The 23284-nt window shown below is 34.1% G+C and overlaps 1 protein-coding gene across 3 annotated transcripts; it reads left to right on the top strand.

The window, feature by feature from the left end:
• The first annotated feature begins 10710 nt into the window (after positions 1-10710).
• LOC134245062 (neuropeptide Y receptor type 2-like) lies at positions 10711-23015 on the top strand. 3 transcript variants are annotated; one of them, XM_062727325.1, is made up of 3 exons: positions 10725-10856; positions 14296-14420; positions 19632-23015. In XM_062727325.1, exon 3 carries the CDS (start codon positions 19661-19663, stop codon positions 20867-20869), a length of 1209 nt encoding a protein of 402 aa, XP_062583309.1. In that variant the 5' UTR covers positions 10725-10856; positions 14296-14420; positions 19632-19660; the 3' UTR covers positions 20870-23015. The 3 variants fall into 3 exon arrangements, with proteins under 3 accessions (XP_062583308.1, XP_062583309.1, XP_062583310.1); XM_062727324.1 differs by lacking the exon at positions 14296-14420 and having other exon boundaries at positions 10711-10856; XM_062727326.1 differs by lacking the exons at positions 10725-10856; positions 14296-14420 and adding an exon at positions 14505-14625.
• Positions 23016-23284: the final 269 nt, after the last annotated feature.

Below are 23284 nucleotides of genomic sequence, written 5' to 3'. Positions count from 1 at the left end.
CTCGGTCCAAAACTGTAGGAGGAGTAGCATTTTTAAAGAATTATATTTTTAGTAACCACGGCAACACCGTTCATCAAAATCAAAAACCGACACACAGAATTATGTATCTTAGTGTAGTCTACTTGTGTGTCAAGTTATATTGAAATTAGACCAAAACTGTAAGAGGAGTAACATTTGAAAGAATTTCTATTTTTAGTAACCACGGCAACACCGTTCATCAAAATCAAAAACTGATACATAGAATTTTGTATCTTAGTGTAGTCTACTTGTTTGCCAAGTTATATAGAAATCAGACCAAAACTGTAGGAGGAGTAGCATTTTGAAAGAATTTCACAGAAATTTCTATTTTTAGTAACCGCCGCCACACTTCATCAAAATCAAAAACCGATATACAGAATTATGTATCTTAGTGTAGTCTACTTGTGTGCCAAGTTATACTGAAATAAGACCAAAACTGTAGGAGGAGTAGCATTCTGAAAAATTGTTTACAGACAGACGAACGGACGGCGGACGCATTACTATCGCATAAGGTCTTTGAGCAGTAGAGCTGAAAACCGATACACAGAATTATGGATCTTAGTGTAGTCTACTTGTGTGCCAAGTGATATTGAAATCAGACCAAAACTGTAGGAGGAGTAGCATTTTAAAATTATTTTACAGAAATTTCTATTTTTAGTAACCATGGATCTAAGAGTAGTCTACTTGTGTGCCAAGTTATATTAAAATCAGACCAAAACTGTAGGAGGAGTAGCATTTTGAATGTTTTCACAGAAATGTCTATTTTTAGTAACCACAGCAAGACCGTTCATCGAAATCAAAATCCGATACACAGGAATATTTATCTTAGTGAAGCCTACTTATGTGTGAGGTTATATTGAAATCAGAGGAGTAGCATATTAAATGCATTTCACAGAAATTTTGTCTAGTTGTGTGCCAAGTTATATTGAAATCGGACCAAAACTGTAGGAGGAGTAGCATTTTGAAAAATCGTTTACAGACAGACAGACAGCCTGACAGACGGACGGACGCATTGCTACTGCATAAGCTCTTCTGGTCTCTGACCAGTAGAGCTAAAAACCTAAATGCAAGAATTATCCCGACCTACTCCTAAAAGGCAGAAGGGGTAAGAGGAGGGGATACAATTTGAACAACTTGAATTTACACTATATGAGGATGCTTCCAAATAAAATGACAAACCATGGCTTTGCTGTTCTTGAGAGGAAGATTTTTCCTATATACTCCTATTTTAAACTTCGATCATCCATTGTGGCTCCACCCTACCCAGGGGGCCATGATTTTGAACAAACTTGAATCTACACTACCTGTAGATGCTTTCACATAAATATGAACAATAATGACATTGGTGTTGTTGAGAAGAGGATATACGAAGATTGTTCCTATACTATGCTTAAGTTTCATCGTCCATTGTGGCTCCACACTACCCCCTAAGGTATTAAATGATTTTGACTAACTTGAACTACAGTACCTGTGGAATCTTTAACATAAATTTGACCCTCAATGGCTTTGATGTTTATAAGAGGAAGATTTTTCCCCATATATTCTTATGCTAAACTTTCATCGTCCATTGAGGCCCAAACCCTCCCTCGGGGGTCATGATTTGAACAAACTTTAATATACACCACCTGAGGATGCTTCCATATAAATAATAATTTTTGTTTTTTAGCTCTACTGGTCAGAGACCAGAAGAGCTTATGCTATAGTAATGCGTCCGGCGTCCGTCCGTCTGTCTGTAAACAATTTTTCAAAATGCTACTCCTCCTACAGTTTTCATCTGATTTCAATATAACTTGGCATATACTGTAAACCAACTTTTATTCGCGACGAGTTTATTTCGCGATTTACCGTGTGTAAACTAGTTCGCGACGATTAATTTTCGCGATCAAGTCGTTTTCGGAACTGTTTAAATAGAAAAAGAGACTTTTTTAGAAATATTCGCGATGACGAGGCTCTCGCGAACTTCGCGAAAATTTCTCGCACGCGAATAAAAGTTGGTTTACAGTAAGTAGATTACACTAACATACATAATTCTGTGTATCGGTTTTTGATTTCGACGAACGGTGTTGGCGTTGTTACTAAAAATAGAAATTTCTGTGAAATTCTTTCTAAATGCTACTCCTCCTACAGTTTTAGTCTGAGTTCAGTATAACTTGGCACACAAGTAGACTACACTAAGATACATAATTCTGTGTATCGGTTTTTGATTTCAACGAACGATGTTGGCGTTGTTACTAAAAATAGAAATTTCTGTGAAATTCTTTCAAAATGCTACTCCTCCTACAGTTTTGGTATGATTTCAATATAACTTGGCAAACAAATAGACTACACTAAGTTACATAATTCTGTATATCGGTTTTTGATTTCGACGAACGATGTTGGCGTTGTTACTAAAAATAGAAAATTTCTGTGAAATTCTTTCCAAATGCTACTCCTCCTACAGTTTTGGTCTGACTTCAGTATATCTTGGCACACAAGTAGACTACACTAAGATACATAATTCTGTGTATCGGTTTTTGATTTCAACGAACGGTGTTGGCATTGTTACTAAAAATAGAAATTTCTGTGAAATTCTTTCAAAATGCTACTCCTCCTACAAATTTAGTCTGATTTCAATATAACTTGGCACACAAGTAGACTACACTAAGATACATAATTCTATATATCGGTTTTTGATTTCGACGAACGGTGTTGGCGTTGTTACCAAAAATAGAAATTTCTGTGAAATTCTTTCAAAATGCTATTCCTCCTACAGTTTTGGTATGATTTCAATATAACTTGGCACTCAAGTAGACTACACTAAGGTACATAATTCTTTATATCCGTTTTTGACTTCAATCAACATTATTACCTTGGTTAATAAAGATAGCAGTTTCTGTTACTCTCAAATTTGCTACTTCAAATACAGTTTTAGTCTGATTATAATATATTGTGGCTTGCAAGTAGACTACACTAAGAACATAAAGAGACTTATTCAAGGATCATTATTCTCTTTTTGTCCTGTGCAAATTTTCAATTCCCAACTGCTTAAGTACTTTCCTCTTCCTTTGCTATAAGTACAAACCAGTAGAGCTTCAGTCTCGACAGAGACTTCTGGTTTCTTGTATATTCTAATGTAAACACTTGATTGTCCATTGTGGCGGCATGTGGCCCCACCCTATCCCTGGAGGTCATATTCTGATCAAACTTGAATCTACACGACCTGAAGATGCTTGCATATAAATATCATCAATAATGGCTTTGCTGTTTTTTAGAAGAAAATTTTTCCTATACATTCCTATTTAAAACTTTAATAAGCCATTGTGCCCCCCCCCCCCCCCCCCCCAGGGGTCATGGCTTGAACAAACTTGAATCTGCACTACTTGAGGATAATTCCACATGGAATTCATCTTTCTTGGTCCAGTGGTTCTTGAGAAGATTTTCAAAAGATGCCATTAATTTTTCGCTTATTTATAATTATCTCCCCTTGAAAGAAGGGATGGCCCTTCCTTTGAACAAACTTGAATCCCCTTCACGCAAGGATACTTTCTGGCAAATTTGGTTGAAATTGGTCCAGTGGTTCTTGAGAAGATGTAAATGTGAAAAGTTTACACCGACAGACAACGGACAAATTTTGATCAGAAAAGCTCACTTGCGCCTCCGGCTCAGATGAGCTCAAAAGAAAGTTATGGCTCCAACAATAAAAAATTATGGAGAATGATGACGTTTTTTGCGGACAAACAGAGAGACAGACCCTTGGGTTCCTCATTGACAACATTTATGAAGTCTTCGGAGTCCAAGTTTTCCAACCAACTGGAATATTGATGGACACTAATTGTGTTTCTTCATTAGCTGTTGTTTATTATCTGTGACAAGACCTTTCAAAATACACTTTGAGTTTTTACCTCATAATCTTGAAGTTTGACACCTGACTTTTGAATGAGAAGAGATAAGGCTGTGTATTGCCTGTGACGAGACCTTACTAAACATACAATGATTTGTGACCCACTTTTAAGATAAATTAAACATTGCTTTAAATTGACCATAACTTTTAAAAGAGATGAGATAGTCCTTTCATATTAAACATATGTATTATCTATGACAATACCTTTTTAAATACACATAATTAATGACCCCCTGACCTTGGAGTTTTACCTACTCTTCAAAAACTTTTAATTTTGGTCATGACTTTTAAAATGCGAAGACGTATGGCTTTCATATTATACCTGTGCATTGCTTGTGAAAAGACCTTTCTAAATACACTTTGATTTTTAGCTCTACTGGTCAGAGACCAGAAGAGCTTATGCGATAGTAATGCGTCCGTCGTCCGTCCGTCTGTCTGTCCGTCTGTAAACAATTTTTCAAAATGCTACTCCTCCTACAGTTTTGGTCTGATTTCAATATAAATTGGCACACAAGTAGACTACACTAAGATATACAATTCTGTGTATCGGTTTTTGATTTCAATGAACGGTGTTGCCGTTGTTACTAAAAATAGAAATTTTTGTGAAAATCATTCAAAATGCTACTCCTCCTACAGTTTTGGTCTGATTTCAATATAACTTGGCACACAAGTAGACTACACTAAGATACATAATTCTGTGTATCGGTTTTTGATTTCAATGAACGGTGTGGCCGTTGTTACTAAAAATAGAATTTTTTGTGAAAATCATTCAAAATGCTACTCCTCCTACAGTTTTAATCTGATTTCAATATAACTTGGCACACAAGTAGACTACACAAAGATACATAATTCTTTATGTCAGTTTTTGATTTCGATGAACGGTGTTTTGTTACTAAAAATAGAAAAAATTGTGAAAATCATTCAAAATGCTACTCCTCCTACAGTTTTAATCTGATTTCAATATAACTTGGCACACACGTAGACAACACAAAGATACATAATTCTATATAGCGGTTTTGGATTTCGATGAACGGTGTTGCCATTGTTACTAAAAATAGAATTTAAAAAAATACTTTCAAATTGCTACTACTCCTACAGTTTTGGTCTGATTTTATTATAACTTGGCACACAAGTAGACTACACTAAGGTACATAATTCTGTGCATCGCTTTTTGATTTCAAAGAACGGTGTTGTCGTTGTTACTTAAAAAAGAAATTTCTTTGAAATACATTTAAAATGCTACTCCTCCTACAGTTTTGGTCTGATTTCAATATAACTTGGCACACAAGTACACTACACTAAGATACTTATTCTGTGTATCGGTTTTTAGCTCTACTGGTCAGAGACCAGAAGAGCTTATGCGATAGTAAGGTGTCCGTCGTCCGTCTAGTTGTCTAAAAATAGTCCGTTGTCTGTAAACAATTTTTCAAAACGCTACTCCTCCTACAGTTTTGGTCTGATTTTAATATAACTTGGCACACAAGTAGACTACACTAAGATACATAAAATAGTGCATCGGATTTTGATTCCAATGAACGGTTTTGCCATGGTTACTAAAAATAGAATTTCCTGTGAAATTCCTTTAAAACGCTACTCCTCCTATAATTTTGATCTGATTTCAATATAACTTGGCACACAAGTAGACTACACTAAGGTACATTAAATAGTGCATCGGTTTTTGATTTCGATGAACAGTGTTGCCATGGTAACTAATAATAGAATTTTCTGTGAAATTCCTTTAAAACGCTACTCCTCCTACAATTTTGATCTGATTTCAATATAACATGGCACACAAGTAGACTACACTAAGATACATAAAATAGTGCATCGGTTTTTGATTTCGTTGAACGGTGTTGCCATTGTTACTGAAAATAGAATTTTCTGTGAAATTCCTTTAAAAATTTACTCCTCCTACAGTTTCGGTCTGATTTCAGTATAACTTTGCACACAAGTAGTCTACACTAAGATACATAGAATAATGCATCGGATTTTGATGTCAATGAACGGTGTTGCCATGGTTACTAAAAAAAGGAATTTCATGTGAAATTCCTTTAAAACATTACTCCTCCTACAGTTTTGGTCTGATTGCAATATAAGTTGGCAAACAAGTAGACTACACTAAGATATATAAAATATTGCATCGGTTTTTGATTTTGATGAATAGTGTTGCCATTGTTACTAAAAATAGAAATGTTTGTGAAATTCCTTTAAAACGCTACTCCTTCTACAGTTGTGGTATGATGGCAATGGCTTCTTTTCTCGTCCTTTGTTATAAGTACAAACCAGTAGAGCTACAGTCTCGACAGAGACTTCTGGTTGATCTCGTGACCTTGAGGTTTGACCTACTTTTCAAAAATGTCATTTTTTTGCTCAACTGGTCAGAGACCAGAAGAGCTTTTGCGATAATAATGCGTCCGTCGTCCGTCCGTCTGTCTTACTGTTTGTCTGTCTGTCTGTAAACAATTTTTCAAAATGCTACTCCTCTCACAGTTTTTGTCTGATTTCAATATAACGCGGCACACAAGTAGACTATACTAAGATACATAATTCTGTGCATCGGATTTTGATTTCGATGAACGGTGTTGCCGTGGTTACTAAAAATAGAAATCTCTGTGAAAAACATTCAATATGCTACTCCTCCTACAGTTTTAATCTGATTTCAATATAACTTGGCACACAAGTAGACTACACTAAGATACATACTTCTGAGAATTGGTTTTTGATTTCGATGAACGGTGTTGTCGTGGTTACTAAAAATAGAAATTTCTGTGAAATGCTTTCAAAATGCTACTCCTCCTACAGATTTGGTCTGATTTCAATATAACTTTTCACACAAGTAGACTATACTAAGATACATAATTCTGAGAATTGGTTTTTGATTTCGATGAAGGTGTTGCCGTGGCTACTTAAAATAGAAATTTCTGTGAAATGCTTTCAAAATGCTACTCCTCCAACAATTTTGGTCTGATTTCTATATAACTTGGCACACAAGTAGACTACACTAAGACACATAATTCTGTGCATTGGTTTTTGATTTAGATGAAGGGTGTTGCCATGGTTACTAAAAATAGAAATTTCTGTGAAATGCTTTCAAAATGCTACTCCTCCAACAATTTTCGTCTGATTTCAATATAACTTGGCACACAAGTAGACTACACTAAGATACATAATTCTCTTTAACGGTTTTTGATTTTGATGGACAGTGTTGCCGTGGTAACTAAAAAATAGAAAGTAAAATACTTTTAAAATGCTATTCCAAGTACAGACTTAGTCTATTTATAATATAATGTGGCATGCAGGTAGACTACACTACGATACATTATTGTCTTTATTGTTTTTTAAATTTAATTTTATGAATGATCTAACCATGGTAACTAAAATTGCTATCTGTAAAATTTTATTAAAAGCTACTCCTACAGATGTAGAGACTTCTGGTTCCTTAAGCTTTTGATTGAGAAGAGAAAGGTTTTTCATACCAGTATTTGATATGTGTATTACCTGTGACAAGGTATTTCCGAGCATGCTATGATTTCTGACCCCTTGACCTTACTTCAACTTCGGTGATAACTTCTGAATGACATATGATTAACTCTTGTGGGATTATGAGTTTGGAGGAATTTTACCGATTGTTCTTGTTTAATATGCATGGCAGTTCCTTTTGCCAACATTATGGATATGTGTAATACTGTAACATCTTAAAGTCTATGTTCATAACACGAATTATACTTTATGAAATATGGTAATAGCAAACAGTTTTCAATCTTGAAGTCAATTTAAAGAATATAAATTGGGAAAAGAGCAAACACATATCGGTGGCGGGATCAGGTGCCAGGATTAAAAAATCCGTCCTAATCAAGTGTGTTTGTCGTGAAATGGAATTCTCTACTTTAGAGATTTCAGTGTGTAAAAAATGATCATACAAGTATAGAACGAAAAACAACAGTCTGCATTTCATATAATGTTATGTTTTATATGTATATGCTGACAAGGTCATTGTATCGACCGACAAACTTGCGAAATATTCATCGAAATAATGATTTCAAACGAGATTGTTGAAATCCTTGTTTCATCAACATTTTTGTGTAAAGCTTGTCTCATTTTAGAAATGTGTTTATACATAAAGCTTGCTCTAGTGTATCTGAGAGACATAACTCCTGTATACAGCTTGGTGATAATACGTAATTATCGGAATTAATTAATAATAATGAATGGAACTAGACATCTTGATATATTTTACTTTTTAAAGTTTTATGAAAATTCAAGCGGATGATGTGGGACCTTGAGAGATTTGAAAATTTTCAGACAAAGAGATAGAGAACAGACACCTTACTAATACATACATTGTAGATTGTTCTGGTCTCTCAGTCTGACTATATGCAGTGATTAATGTTACTAACTATGATCATAGTTTAGTCCTGTATCAATTATCATTGTCATTCCTTTATTAATGAAATCTCTGTTCCTTTGCATGCCTGAGACGACTTACTTTTCCAGAGGCCTGGAAAATTTGTTTTCATTAAATCCTAAGATGAATTACCTACAGTTCTTCTTGCGAACATGCATGTGATTTTTCATCGAGTCCGGTTTATTAATCTCTTTCTGTTGATTTTTTTTATGGCATAATGGAAGACAAAGTGGGCCGACACATGCAGAAAATTTAGTCCAAGTTGGATTCAAACTGGGGCTCCATAAGCGTTTTCCTGTAACAGCCGGAGCTAATTTTCTTCTTTTTCACTTTAACGAAACATAAGGTACATAAAATATCATTCTTTTAAAAACAACACTTTACTTTGGTTATAACTATTGAATGAGAAAAGAAAAGGCTTTCATATTTGATAAATACATGTCAAGAAGATTTCCAAAATAGGCATTTTTACCACGTGACCGTGAAGTTTCACTTGATTTTTTGTATAAGAAATGATGAAAAAGGTAGGGTGTTCGTATTTGACACGTGTGTTACCTTTGATAAGACCTTTAAAGATACAATATGACTTTTTTGACCTCATGACCCTTTCCTTGAAGTTTGACTTCGAAGGAAAGAACGAGTATATGGCATATAGGACTTTTGCATTACCTGTTAAAAGGTCTCTCCAATATTACTATTTTTTTTAGTCGTGACTTGACACATATAGAAAAGTCAGTTATAATATCGCAGCCTGACTACCTTAAGACTCCGAAAAAGGTACCAGAATTCTTTGAAGTTGCTTGTTTAAATTGACAAGCATTCGGAGAGTATGACATTAGCAATACTAGTACCGTACCGATAAGTGTAATCTGGTTCCCTTTAATAATGAAAAAGGTTTTTCCAAAATTATTAAGGCGGATCAAAATTCAAACTTTGATTTGTAACTCACCAAAATACATTCACATCCCTAAAAATAAAAAAAATAAAAAAAACAAAGCAAAACACGTTGAAAATTGAAAAGACTGTTCATGAAGTCGCCACGCGGGCGAAGTGGTAAAAGCGTCTGCTCTAGAGTCGCGGAGAAAGAATTTGATCCTTAGTGGCGGGTTCGAATTCCATTATTTGACATGGAAACGGGTCCTTCGGATGAGACCGTATAAACTGAGAGGTCGTGGTAAGTTCTGCGACAAAAAATATCCCTTACTGCTCAATGACCCTGAGTGCCGAGCATAGGACAACATCTGTAGCTCTCCACTAGTATATGGTGGCATTTCCATTTGAGTGAAAAATTCTCAATAGGGACGTTAAACAACATGCAATAAATCTTCCTAAAGTTTAAATCTAACGTATTGACAATGCTATCAAGTAAAACACCAGCAATGCCAATAATAAAACGTCACAATGTATCTAATTATTTACGTGTACCGCGATAAGCACACGCTGAAAGGACACGCTGTAATTTTCACTTGTACATTGTACATGTACCCAAGCTTGTTTATACCTGGCGTTATAATTTCAAAGATATCTTTTATTAACAAAATATCGAAGTAATATCTGTAATATATTGTAATATACATTTTTTTGTGAAATACTCATCAATTAATAAATATTTACAACTTTATTTATGAGAACTCAGAAGTGTTAAAATTCACAACGTTATTACGACGTTCCGTAAAACGTACGAACTTCATCAATATACATATGTTATTTTGAAGACCTCTTACAGAAAATATGCAAGAGATTTTGAAAAAAGAAAGTTTGTTTGAAAAAATATATAGTATATAGATATATCCAGAGGCAATATTGTCCTATTTTAAAATCAGACCAATTTTTGACTTAAGCTCTTTGCAGCTCTCCGCCGGTATACGGTGGCGTTTCCATATGAGTCCTTTTCGGTTTCAATAGTAGGGAGTCCGTAGAATCATTTTGGGGAACACTCCAAATGGTACCGAATACAACGAAATTACTCGATTTGATCATTTTTGTTGTCCGAAATTTGCAAAAAGCACACTATATCGCAAAAAAATATTCCTTTTTTCAGTAATTTAAAACACTAAAAGAAGTATTCATTGTCAAATGCATGTACACTGTATATTTAGTGAAAAATTCTGTCAGAGACGGTGGAACCAAGTGTACCTTTTAATTCTTGCAAAGTGAACTGAAGCTTTAAAACTTCTCGTTTAAAATCATAACAATGGCTTTGTATGATACAATATTTTCCGATGACGATCAATTCACTCATTTATAAATGTAAATCAATAAATATAATTTTCTCTCGGAAGCTATTCGGCACAAAATGCATGCAATGCAAATAGATACTTTAATTGGGATATGGAGGTTTTCCCGACCGCATTTCACGTGCTTGAAAAAATATCTCCTCAAGCTATGCAAGATGTACTGGAGCACGAATATGCGATTGCGCGGATCTGGGTTGACCTGATTATGTGGATAAAAATAGAATAAACACGATCCGGCTTTGCTGGACGGTTTCCTTCACCATGTTCACGGCTTGTCGAGGAGAAGTGGGACAAAAGACTGTTTTCTTCGTAGCAGGTTAGTTATTTTATGTCATTTGATTTATTGTTTTCCAAATGTCAGAATGAAATACGTCATATTCATGTCAGAAAACACAAACGTGCTGGTAATTTGTATGCATAGCAAACAATACCAATGTAAATATGAAGATTTAAATCAGCTGATTGCATTTCGCAATTTATCTTACTTCAACTTTTTTAAACCCTTCAGTTTATGTGGTAAACTAGCCGACAAATATAATGTATTATTGACCTTCGCAATATTAATTTTGGCCACATGTGTCCGTAAAATGGGTCATCGCTCAGGCGACGCACACAACACTAGCCGCTCAGTTCAGTAGCATTGGTCGGAGTGGGCTATCAACATGTGTGTTGTACAGTTTGGTCTATATAGTATCTATATTCATAAAAATATTTAGAACACGCCAACCTTCAGATATATTTATGCAGGAAAAGTACACTTTATCTCGGTCAGAATATATGCAAGTGTCAGAGACACACACTTAAGCAAAAAACTATGAATGCTATTTTTAAAAATATCATGTCAACGTATAAAAACCGTCTGTCCATATTTTTCCGGATAAGGCATCAATCGATGTAACATCTGTATAGAAGTCGTAACCTGATTAGCGTTGTTTGGTCCTGTATGGTCCTGTGCATGTTTATTAGTCAGATTATGGATTAGGCCAGGGTTCATGGTCAGTCTGCAGACCAACACGTTGTTTATTTTGTTATTGGAACTTTAAGTGACATTTGACAGCTTTTGGTCCAAATATTTCCGTATCTCTAATTGTGGTTACGTAAAAATAAACTGGATGTATCTTCATCATATCAATATTACCTTGTACATATAATGCTTGTTATACGATTTAAATAAAGTTATAATAAGGTTTAGATGAAGTTGGATAATAAAATAGGTAGAATAGATATTATAGTATATTATCGTTTTCTCTAATTCATCTCTTCAAATTAAAGTTTGCCGTTTTGATGTTTCATACTGGAGAATGAATAAGTTACTTAAAAAATTAACAAAGTTACTGAACAAATTAAATGTATATCTTTCATCGGCAATGTATCAAATTAACATGAAATAAGCCATGAAATCAAATTTTTTTGGTGTGAATGTGGGCCCCTACCCTGACCTCAAACTGATCGCCCCCCCCTTTTCAAAATTTCTGGATCCGCCCCTGTAAGCATTTAATCAACACATCCAGTTTCTGATACTCAAATTGTTATTTAGATAAAAAAAATTCACACAATCTGTTTCTTTAAATATTGATCTGCTTTTGCAAGTTAAATTTTGAAACCAATTGATTATTCATTCGGAAAAATTAATCTTGAATAGATCCATATAATCTTCGTAAATGCAAACATACAATGATCTTAATGGATGTAAATTTGTGCAAAGTAGTAGGATTATGACACAAGTGTTTGCCAAAGTCTCCTCTTACAGTTACTTTAAATTCAGTTCGCAAAAGTCATAAATAACTATCGGGGTCTGCAGATCTTAGTGCAGGAAATGGAGCTGAACAAATGTGCCGAATTTATCGAGGACTTACGACAGAAGTTTTGTGCAAGTTGATGTTTAGAACACTTGCACCTTGAAAGAGTACATCTAAGAAGGGTTGGTGAACATAGAATAATCTATATGTTCAGGACAGTGACCTTCACCTCAGAATTCAGTCAGAGGTCCCTCGAATCGTAAACATATGCAGAGGATCAGCAACACACATGGTCGAGTAACATTTGGTCTTGACGCATATACAGCAGGGTTTAGGGACTGATGACGAATAAAAAGCTACATTAGCTGAACTCTGTGAAAGGTCAGTTGAAATACTGGTTACCATGTGAAAGACCTGTCGAGCATCGGTCAATATGCGGTATGAAATTTGTTTAATAATTTATGTTTACAAAATGTCAACGAAAATGGTGTCAACTGGTAAAGTGGACATCTTTCAAAACAGATGTATAGGTCAAAGCTCTTCGTTTGCAGTTTGTGATATTGCAAATTTTGAATTTACCGGATGGCAGTAAATACAAAACGTACATAATGACGGCATCCTTACATGTCAACGTTACGTTATGACTGATTAGAACGCCTGATGTTGTGAGTAGGATAGGATAATTGTTTTATTGTGAGTGTTGTATTTACTGCCACCCGCAAAAAAAAGGATGTCAAACCGTTGTATGTACACCTTGCATTCTTTAACTGATGATGCCAAAATATGACATGATGTATTCCTTCTTTCCAAATATTGTCTTGTTTCGTTGAAAAAAAGCCCGTCATATGAAAATATAGCCAATCTTTCTAAAGGTTAAATGTTTGCTTGCTCTTCTCTTTGAGTGGCCTCATCATTCATTTACATGTACCTTTTTAGATTCAGAAACAAGTATATAAGTGCATGCGCATGCTCCGATAATTATTCACACATTCACGCACGTGCGACCAATATACTGAGCATATCACATTCGATTCGAACATTTGCCTCACGTTTTCTATTAAAAAAATATATATTCATCTCAATCGATAGTTTCCGAGAACATCCACGGACAAAAAAGTATAGGATGAAATAATTGCGTTTTGGTATGTACTACGTATAGTTAATTCTATTGGAAACCAGAGAAAGAAATTGATATTGACAGGCTACTAAACTAGTCTTTCTGACGTATACTCCATCACAAACGTAAAACTGGTTTACGACAGTTACCGACTGGATTCCGTTTTTACCGTTAACTATTAGAGTGATATGATGTCATATTTTGACAAGGCACAGAGCGGTAAAACATTTATGTCTAAATGTCAAGAATGTTTATGTTCTTGACAGCTCGTAATGAAATAGGTCTGTGTTAAAAATTACAAAAATAATGTCAAAAGAGATGATTGCAGGACGTTGTCGCCATTTTGACAAGAACTGTTTATATTAAAGATGGATAATACTGAGGAAACTCTTGCGCGCAAATAGGAATTTGTATTAAAACATTTTGGTAAATAATAATATTACAAAAACGATAACTCCGAGATGTTCGCATCTGGAAAATGTTTGACCTTTAAATTCAGCATACGAATATGTATAATAATATTTTAATCTTAACTACAGTAAATCGCAAACAAGGAAAGTCATTAATAGATATAATCGATGAAAATAGGTCATGACAACGAAAGCTACAGGTAATTAAATGATAATTAGACTTCCATTGTTGACTGCAAGGCAGTGTGTGAGGGGATTGGAGCTTGACAATGGCAGATACATGTCGAGGGCCGTACCTCAGCTGGGGCCCTGGCAGAATCTGACTTTTAACCCAATGTGGTTATATATAGAGCTGTTTAATGACCTTGGAAATGTATATTGTCTTCATATCTGGGTCAGCTAGCAGTTAAATCTAGCAGCCGCCGCATGATGTTGGCAAATTATCTTCGAAAGAAAAAATCCTAAAGAATATATTTCCACTTTGATTAGGGTGGACAAACGGTGAACTTTTGGAAGTGACGGACGTGTTTGTCTACCCGCGAGTTCGTGTGCCTGTATCTTTGTTGACTCAAAACAAAGCATTGTTTATCTTTAAAAACGTACATTTTGCGAAGGTAAGAAGAGATTTAAATTCAGTTTAGTTCGGTCAGGTTTATTCTGCTTTTGTGAAATGAAATGGCCATGACATGTATTTAAATTTATCCACTAGAAATAGATAGGACCACGTTAACATATGTTTGTCTTGAGATTTTATAATCGATACGGTTTTAGTGGACATGTTATAAGTTATAGGGATCAAGTGCTGAAATCTTAGTAAATGTAAGTGTATTATTATAAGATAATGAACGATACCACGGTATCAGAGTTATATATTTGGATGGTATTATTGTATGTAATATATTTATATGTAAGCTCCTAGACGGGTCAAGGATACTATGGTATTAAAGTTGTATTTTTTAATGTAATATTCTTTATATAAATATAATACATGTATATAATGCGTACCTTGTAATAAATACTACAGTGTAATATACAGTTTTTTATGCCTCCATAAAGCTGACAAAGGACTATATATCATATATCTATGATAACTGTTATTCATATTCTCTCTGACATTGTTAGTGTTATTTAGATAAGCAGTAATTATTTGAATGTATGTGCACGAGTCTCTATATTCGATCTGCATACTATCTTTGCACAATATATAACTTTTCAGTCATTGCTTTTTTAATGGACCATTATTGTTCATGATAATATTTAGTTGTGTATGTCATTTAAAAATTCTTTATATAAATATAAAAAATACATGTATATAATGCTTTTCACCGATGTATAATTGTATATAAAATTGTATTACAGTTTAATATACAGTTTTTTATGCCTCCATAAAACTGTAGGGTATGTGTGGCAAAGGACTATATATTATATATCTTAAATATAGAACTTGAATAATGTAAGTGTGAATATTTCAGTTATTTTCAAAACAAAAAAGGTTTTCCTGTTTTCAGTTAAGAAGATTTTAAACACAAGTTTTTGATACAATGTTAGAACCACTGTTATTTTTATTAATCATATTCTCTCTGACATTGTTCATGTTATTTAGATAAGCAGTAATTATTTGAATGTATGTGCACGAGTAGATGTCGTGTTTTTATATGTGTTATGACGAAGTTGTCTCGGTCTGATAGAAGACGTACATGTAATATGGAGGAGGGTACATTACAAACACATACACACCCTCACACATACAATTTCTCTGTCTCTCTCTCTCTATATATATATATATATGGGGGAGGGGGGAGTCTAATAATCATTAGAAAGGTGATATATAATAAATTTTCTTTCTTTTTCGAAGTTTCTTATGGTAAACATCAAGCAATGGATTATAATCTTCAATAATTGCATCCTTCGTGCCACAAGGACTTGAACGCTAGGATTTAACTATATCGTACAATTTGATCGGTCACACTTCTATGGAGGAATGAACACTTGCCCCAGATAATGTCAAGTAACACGCTGTCGGTGCCACTGTTTCATAATGAAATGCGCAAAATCGAAAGATGATGCCCCCACTGATTTTTGACCTATTTTCATTTTAATTCTTTTGCTATTATGCAGAGATTTCTGGAGACAAGAAACCCTGCGTTTTTTTTAAATAACAAAAAAAAACACAATGAAGTTTAAATATATATATGACGATATTGGTAGAGAGCGTTGTATCTTTAACTGCACCACCATGCGGGATACCATAAAACGTACTCACATTTGTGAATAACACGTCTTTCCAGATGCACTTTTGATTTTATCTATATATGTGTATGTATATAACTATGCATAATTGTGCAAAAACATGTTAAATAGAGCATTTTTCGTGCTCTATTCAGAAAAAAAGTCACGGGTTCTATTTTTTAATTTAAAATTCGGGAAACTGAGTGACGAAGACTAATTACACCTACAGTCTGAATTGTTTTTTGTATGCTAATTTAACTACAACTATAAGTTGTCTCCGCAAGGATAAATATGCTAAATTTGTCAAGGAAGAAAATTAGCAATAGCAGTTAGAGATTACTTATAGTATGATCTCTCCGTGTGTTGCTGAACTCGCAAACATTATTTTTCTCTCTGCGTCAGAACAAAGATAACGTAAATTTGACGCATCCCCAGGATTCCTGCGCCTGCTCAATCTCTCGGAAAAACACGATAATATTCAATCTCAATCAGAGTCGGACTCTTCGTTAGCCTGCTATATGATGTTCTCACGATCGACATTTCGTGCACGTCCCTTTTGGATTCTCTCTGTGCCACATTCTTTTGCTAGTTTCCATAATAATGTCCAGATCTTGTTTGATATTGTCTCGTCACAGTTAGCCTTGGTTGACCTACATATAGATTAAACTGGTCATGAGTAGAAAAAATCTGGGCAGAATGCAGAAGATTTCTTCCAAGAGTAATGAATAGTAATGTATTGTCGAAACACATACAAACCACAAACACACATTGAAAAGTAAAGCAATGATAAATTCAAATGTAAGGTATTGCATGGTAAGTCAGCGATAAATATCGAATGAACATTAATGAGTATAGTATAATGATAAATTTGTCGGGAATAAGGATGTAAAGTTAATAGTATTGCAATGTAAACAGTTTATTGTAATGCAATGCAGTCAAAATGTTCTGCTCTAATACCGTTGTTTTAAGGGGGCTGGGGGTTAAACAGTTTACTTATTTTTTTAGATATGATATCTTAAGCTGTCAACTGTCATTTGGCAAAGAAAAAAATTCATATCGTTTTAGTTTTAAAATCTGATCACTTTTATATATACATGTATTTACATGTATATGGAGCTCTTCTTCTAAAGGAGATCTGTATAGTCTGAAAATGGCCTTAACCACCCAGCCCTCTTAAAAAACGCAATTTACGCATTTATGGATCCTCCACACAAAGAAATATTCCAGTTCCCTGGTTTATTTTTACGCATTTAGAGTGAACTGCATTTAAAACTTCAATAACCTGGAATCTGATATGTTTCAGTCAATTTTTAATCAATTCCTTAATTTTTCAAATTTTATTAGGTCGGGTTAAATTACTTGAACTCTTCATTTGCATGTCGTTTACCACTTTAGATAACGAACAACGATTTTTATTCATTCTTATCTCGTTGTCTTTAAACACTTTTCCCCGGGGTCTTTAAATTGTACCTTATGTTAATAAAAGATAAACTCAATATTTGCAATCTATGCGATGTATTTTTCTCAATGTCACAAACATTCTTCATCCCAGTATAGAGGCCTTGAATGAAAATTCCGAAGCAGAAATAGGTTGATTAATAGGGCTTGGTGTAAAATGCGGAGGATGGAGTCTCCACAAAACTCCAAAATGGAGGGACAGAGAGTGCAAAGGGTGGAGTCTCTTGTGTAAGATGATGAAGGAGGTGGAGCATAGTGCTTATTAGATCTGTCATCTCATTTTCTGACACCCCATGAGAATATGTTAGAGTACATTACCAACATTTTAAAAAAAATCCATCGAAGTTGAGGGAATGAAACTCAGTTATATCTCCCAACCTGATTTTGTAATGACCATTTGACAGTATCTGATGACATTTGTTTATAAAGTCCATAAAATACTAAATCAGAAACGAAGAAACAGGAAACAGTAAAAAAAAAAATAATGAACACCAGATTTCAACGAGGGGAACGCTGCTTTGCTGATTAGTTAATTTCTAAAGATAACAGACTGACTGCAACAGAATAGCAACAAAATTATTATCTTTTGGTGATATTATATACAGATGTATGTAAAAAGACTGATATGTAAATAAAGGTGTCAATGAATATCGGCCTCATTACAAAACACTATTACCATCTGAAATATCTGATTGCTGTCGAAGACACTGTCCGATGTTGGAAATGTGCCGTGATGTCATTATTTACTCAGAAATATTATCCCAATTATCTATTGCACACAAAAACATTTTAGAAAAATTAAAAATAATTACTTAATAGATACAGTAAATGAATTGATTGTTTTATTAGAGAACTCTGGCCATTAACTGTTTTTATTTTACTTTATTTTATTGCTCTAAAAAGAATGAGAAACAAACAACATGATAAAGAAACAACAAAATGAGAATCAAACTGACCTATAGATATGAGAAACAACTGAGGGGCATGTATCCTGTGCTTTTGATTTAAATTTTGTTATGAGGTATAACAGATGCTAAGTGCAATGGAAACTGTCTGATTCACACTGCTATCTCGCAGTAACCCATGAGGTCTTGACAGATTTTATTAGTATAGGTATCAAATATCTGAAGGGCAAAATGTTAAAATTGCTAAGGGCTAGATTACCTAAACTTCTAGGGAAAGATAAAAAAAATTATATTAGAGTACAGAAGAAAATTTGTCCCCTCATTTGTTGTTGATATAACAGAAAGTCATGTTATGGGGTAGTGTAGATTTCAAAATGTCTTGATTATGATCAGTGGGGTAGGGTGGGGATGCATAATGTATTACAAGGGGGAAATCTGGTAAAGAACAGAATGGTCAAAGGTTCTCAGGTAAAAGATGTTTTTTTTTTTTTTGTTTTGTTTTGTTTTTTTTTTTTTTGTTTTTTGCTAAATTTCATTTTCAGTTGTCATTTAATTGTATCTTCTGCAATAAATTTTTTAGGACATACCGGTATCTAGACTCAGTAATTTATTCTGTCAGGCACTTTTGATCACCGATGGAGAGCTCTACAAGCAACCCAAATGTATTCAGTTTCTAAAATGATTGAAAGATAAAACGGGCAAATGTATTAAAATTGACACAAGAGACTCCACCCCTTGCACCCTCTGACCCTCCATTTTGGAGTCATTGTGGAGACTCCATCCTCCGCATTTTACACCAAGCCGATTAATAGAATACATAAGCGTAAACAAATCTATTTTTTAACAGAAAAAAAAAATCTTACAGCTGGTCCTTTTCATAACTGTTATATAAATGAAATTCAACAGGTACTTCTGTACCATTATTGATTTTCCGTTTACAAATGATACATTTATTATAGTCGATGCTTTTAATTAATTTCCTCCTACGTGAATATATATTTTAATTTTATTTTTTAAAAAATATACTTATTATATTGAATCAGAACATTAAATGAAATTAATGACAACTTTTTATTCCATTTTCTAAGGCCAAAGTTAATGTTTTTGAAAATCTCCATGAGGAAAAACATGAATGTCTGTCAATGGTCACGGAGCGTCCAATGGAATTGGTTCTCAGAGATATCGATTGGCTTAGAATACGTAAGATATAAAGCCGTTCTCTTTATATTTCAGAGATGAGTTAAAGTGGTCGCACTTCCAGAATGGATTCAGACATAGAGACAGACACGGACAAAAGAGACATCGTTGTCATCATACGATGTGTTCTCGTTGTCATCGTAGGTGTCATCTGTGTTTTCGGAAATCTGCTCGTTATCAGAACTCTGATCTTCTTTAAGTATCCCAAAATTCCCATGTATGTAGCTATAGGAGGATTGGCCGTTGCAGACATGGTTCGTGCAATTTTTGGAGCACCCTATTTTGTTATAATTTGGACAAAAAATGGCAGCAAAATTTTAACTGCAGATTGGTGCAAAGCAGTGTCTTATCTGAGTGACGTAAGCATGTATGTGGCGGCCTGTCATTTAGTTGGACTGAGCGTGATCCGTTGCATTTTACTGAACGACCGAATGCATGTGCATTCTTACGTGAAGCATGCCGTAATAGGATCCTTGATAATTTGGGTAGTAATTCCCCTGATGAATATCCCGGGGATAAAAACGTCTTCCAAGAGTATGGGAGTGTGTGTTGAAGTTGACACAGACTTAGAAACTACAACAGAACGGAACCAGTGGTTACGACTGACGTTTTCCTACGGTTTGCCTATTCTAGTCATTGCTGTGGTTTATTTCTTAACTTACTACTTTTCGAAAAAGTTTTTCGCAGAGAGTTACTCGAGGAGGGAGCGTCGACTATCGAGAATGGTTACTCTACTGATTTTGATTTGGGCAGTGTTTAAACTACCATATGAAATTACTCGTATGATAACATTTTACAAATCTCGAAGGTTGGAGCAACTGCTTACAAACACACCACCATCGGAAGTGTTAGAGTACGAGGACGAGTTCGAAAAATATCTCAATCTTGAAAAAGTGGACAAAATAATGGAATGTGTTTCGTTAGTGGACTTGGCAGCGAGACCAATAATATATAATAAGTTTTCATATTACTTTAGCAGAAGCTTTAGTGAGGTTATTAACTGCACAAGCTGTCAAAAGTCGAAACCGTCAAAACGTTCTTACAGAAAACAGCGAAGCGCCGACAGCAACAGTACGAACGTCACTGACGTTGTGGAGGCTCCACTCAATGTGTCAAGTGTGGAGAAGTTTACCGGAAGTGAAGAGGAGCAATTTAATAACAATGTTACTGACATAGATTCTAAACACCAAGAACCGGGAGCGTCAGGAGAGGACGAAATTATTGTTTTGCCGCCAGACGACTATATGAAACATATTCTTTCATCAAAAATATAATGATGGATCTTTTATGTTCGCTGTGAATTGCCTTGCTCATCTATAAGATGTATACTCAATATATTTCTGTGTCATTTCCACAAGCGTATCTCATATGTTGTAAATAGATGCATCCCGGTATATATGAATACGAATTCCTCATGCCTTAAACACGAGATACCTCACCAATATATCTACATGCTCAATTTTTAAGTACTGTAGTTGTATATTAAATACATATACCTTGTACAATGACCTCATGTTGTGAGGACTGGCTTACTCTCACCATTTCACCTCGTGGAGCTTATGTAAACTGATATCAATCTAAAATGACGGAGAAGGAAATTAGTCATTTTTATTTTGTCGCCAGAAAGGCTTTCGATAGAAACATTTGACTTCGTACCCGGGAGTGCCTCCAATATTTTACATTGGTAATTTTTTTTTTTTACTTATTTACAGTTGATAATTTTGCTAGTATATATACTATGTACTATAATCGTTTAAAGGTCGCGGTCCTCTCCCAAAGAAAAAAAAATCTAAAATCGCGTTCTATGGGTTTATTTATTAAATAAAAATATGGTGCACCTCTTTTATTAATAAACCTAATAAAGTAAGATGCTCAATTTTTTCACTCGGTAGAAATTAATTGGGGCGATTAATTGTAAAAAAAATTAAAAATTGGTATGAAGATTAGTTGTTATTGTATGATACCATTTTCATTTTTTTTAAAAGTGACTATACAGCCAAAGTGACTGTCAAAGTAAAGTGATTCCTCTAGATCTCCGGTGTTACTCTATAGATGTACATGTATATTGATTTGACTCGGTAGTATCCCCTTTTTTTGGTTAATTAATCATATACCAGTCAATAAGCAAGAACCGCACTGTTCTGGATAAAACGCTGATCCCTTGACTTGTGGGCACCGAGCTTCAATATTCAGTGGCCTTGGCAATCTTAAGTGTTTCTCTTTATGGTATTGGATTTGAGCTTAAGTATTTCTTAAGTGGTAGAAATCATTCAGTTGGATAGGGTAACCATCTGTTTAATGTAATGTATCACTTGTTTAGCAAGAAAAATCACGGTACGAATGTGTCAGTTATTTTTATTCATCATGTAACTTGTCGTTTGAATCACAAGCAATCATGTTCATCCTCATTTACATGTTTTAATTGTAATATTTGTACTTTAATTGAAACGATAGAGATGTCCCTGTCTTTTAAAAACAAATGTTCTAGTTTTTGAGACATTTTTAAAAGAAAAAAAATTAGAATTTTACATATTTTTGTGAAAAAACGAAGGGCATTTTTGATATGATATGGCTTTAAGTAAAATTCATGAATTGTTGATTGTACATTTTAGTACAAAATGCAGTGCTGGCGAAAATATAGGGCATATATTCCAGAGTATTTGTTGTGCCACATTCTTCAAGAACTATTCACCTGTGTAATTGAGAGAATTTTGTTATTGTTTATTTCCTCTCTGCAGTTGAAATTCTATATTCCACTTTAAGATTAAGTTTTTTAAGTGTTATCTATGTGAAAAATTCATATATATATAATATTTTACCCTGAACCACATCTTGTCAACCAAGCTTTGCAAAAAGTACCTAAAGAAAATGAATTTTAAGATGTTCAGACTCGCCAAATCCTGATTTACAAAACGGAATGGCGGACCTATGATAATGTTATCACACGTTTTGGGGGCGTTTTAAACAAGGCATGTCCATCTTATATGGATACCTGTAAAACATTTTCTTTGTTACCTTTTTAATTATTTTGAACCTGTATGCTATGGGATCTTGTTGAAATAATTAGAAGAGCAAATTATCTCATGTTCGAGATATTTTGGCCAGTGGACTTTCCATATAATGAGGATATTACCATATTGTACGTTTTAGAGAATTACATATATTTTATATTAACAGAAAAATATTAAAGTATTTTTCGATTCAATAAATTAGACTACATGTATTTAAGATATAGCACACGACGGGTAAAAAATCATGCTGGTGAAGTTAAAAAGTGATGTTTGAGATTGTATTACTATTATTTTTTTGTCAAGAATTTTTCTTATGTTTCGTTATGTAAAATGTGTAACTTGTTTGAAGGTTTTTGTTTTTGAATGTTCATTTCATGGCTCAGTTTAAATAAAATTTTAAAAAATTGAACATTGATGTACATGTGTTCACTAATAATAATCTTTACATATATCAATATATATTGAAAACTAGAAAAATGTCCATAGGGCATGAATGCCCCACCGAGATTGGAGATGCAACATGAACATTTGTATCATTAAGTATATGAAGTTTGATGAGAATATCATGAGGAGTTTCTTTATAATTGAAACAGAAATCTAAAAAATGGATATGGATGATAAATTTTCAACAAATTATGTTTAAGTGCATAAATTTGCATAAAAATATCTTGATCGGTT

This window comes from Saccostrea cucullata, unplaced genomic scaffold (genome assembly GCF_032062105.1).
Source record: "Saccostrea cucullata isolate Sc308-1 unplaced genomic scaffold, CSIRO_AGI_Scuc_v1 ctg494, whole genome shotgun sequence".
In the NCBI taxonomy this organism is placed as follows: Eukaryota; Metazoa; Mollusca; class Bivalvia; order Ostreida; family Ostreidae; genus Saccostrea; species Saccostrea cuccullata.
The sequence above is the reverse complement of the archived record's forward strand: the minus strand, read 5'-3'. Positions and strand labels throughout refer to the sequence as shown.

Excerpts from the sequence above, each read along its gene's own strand:
- LOC134245062 (XM_062727324.1), top strand. The coding sequence starts at position 19,661 with ATGGATTCAGACATAGAGACAGACACGGACAAAAGAGACATCGTTGTC.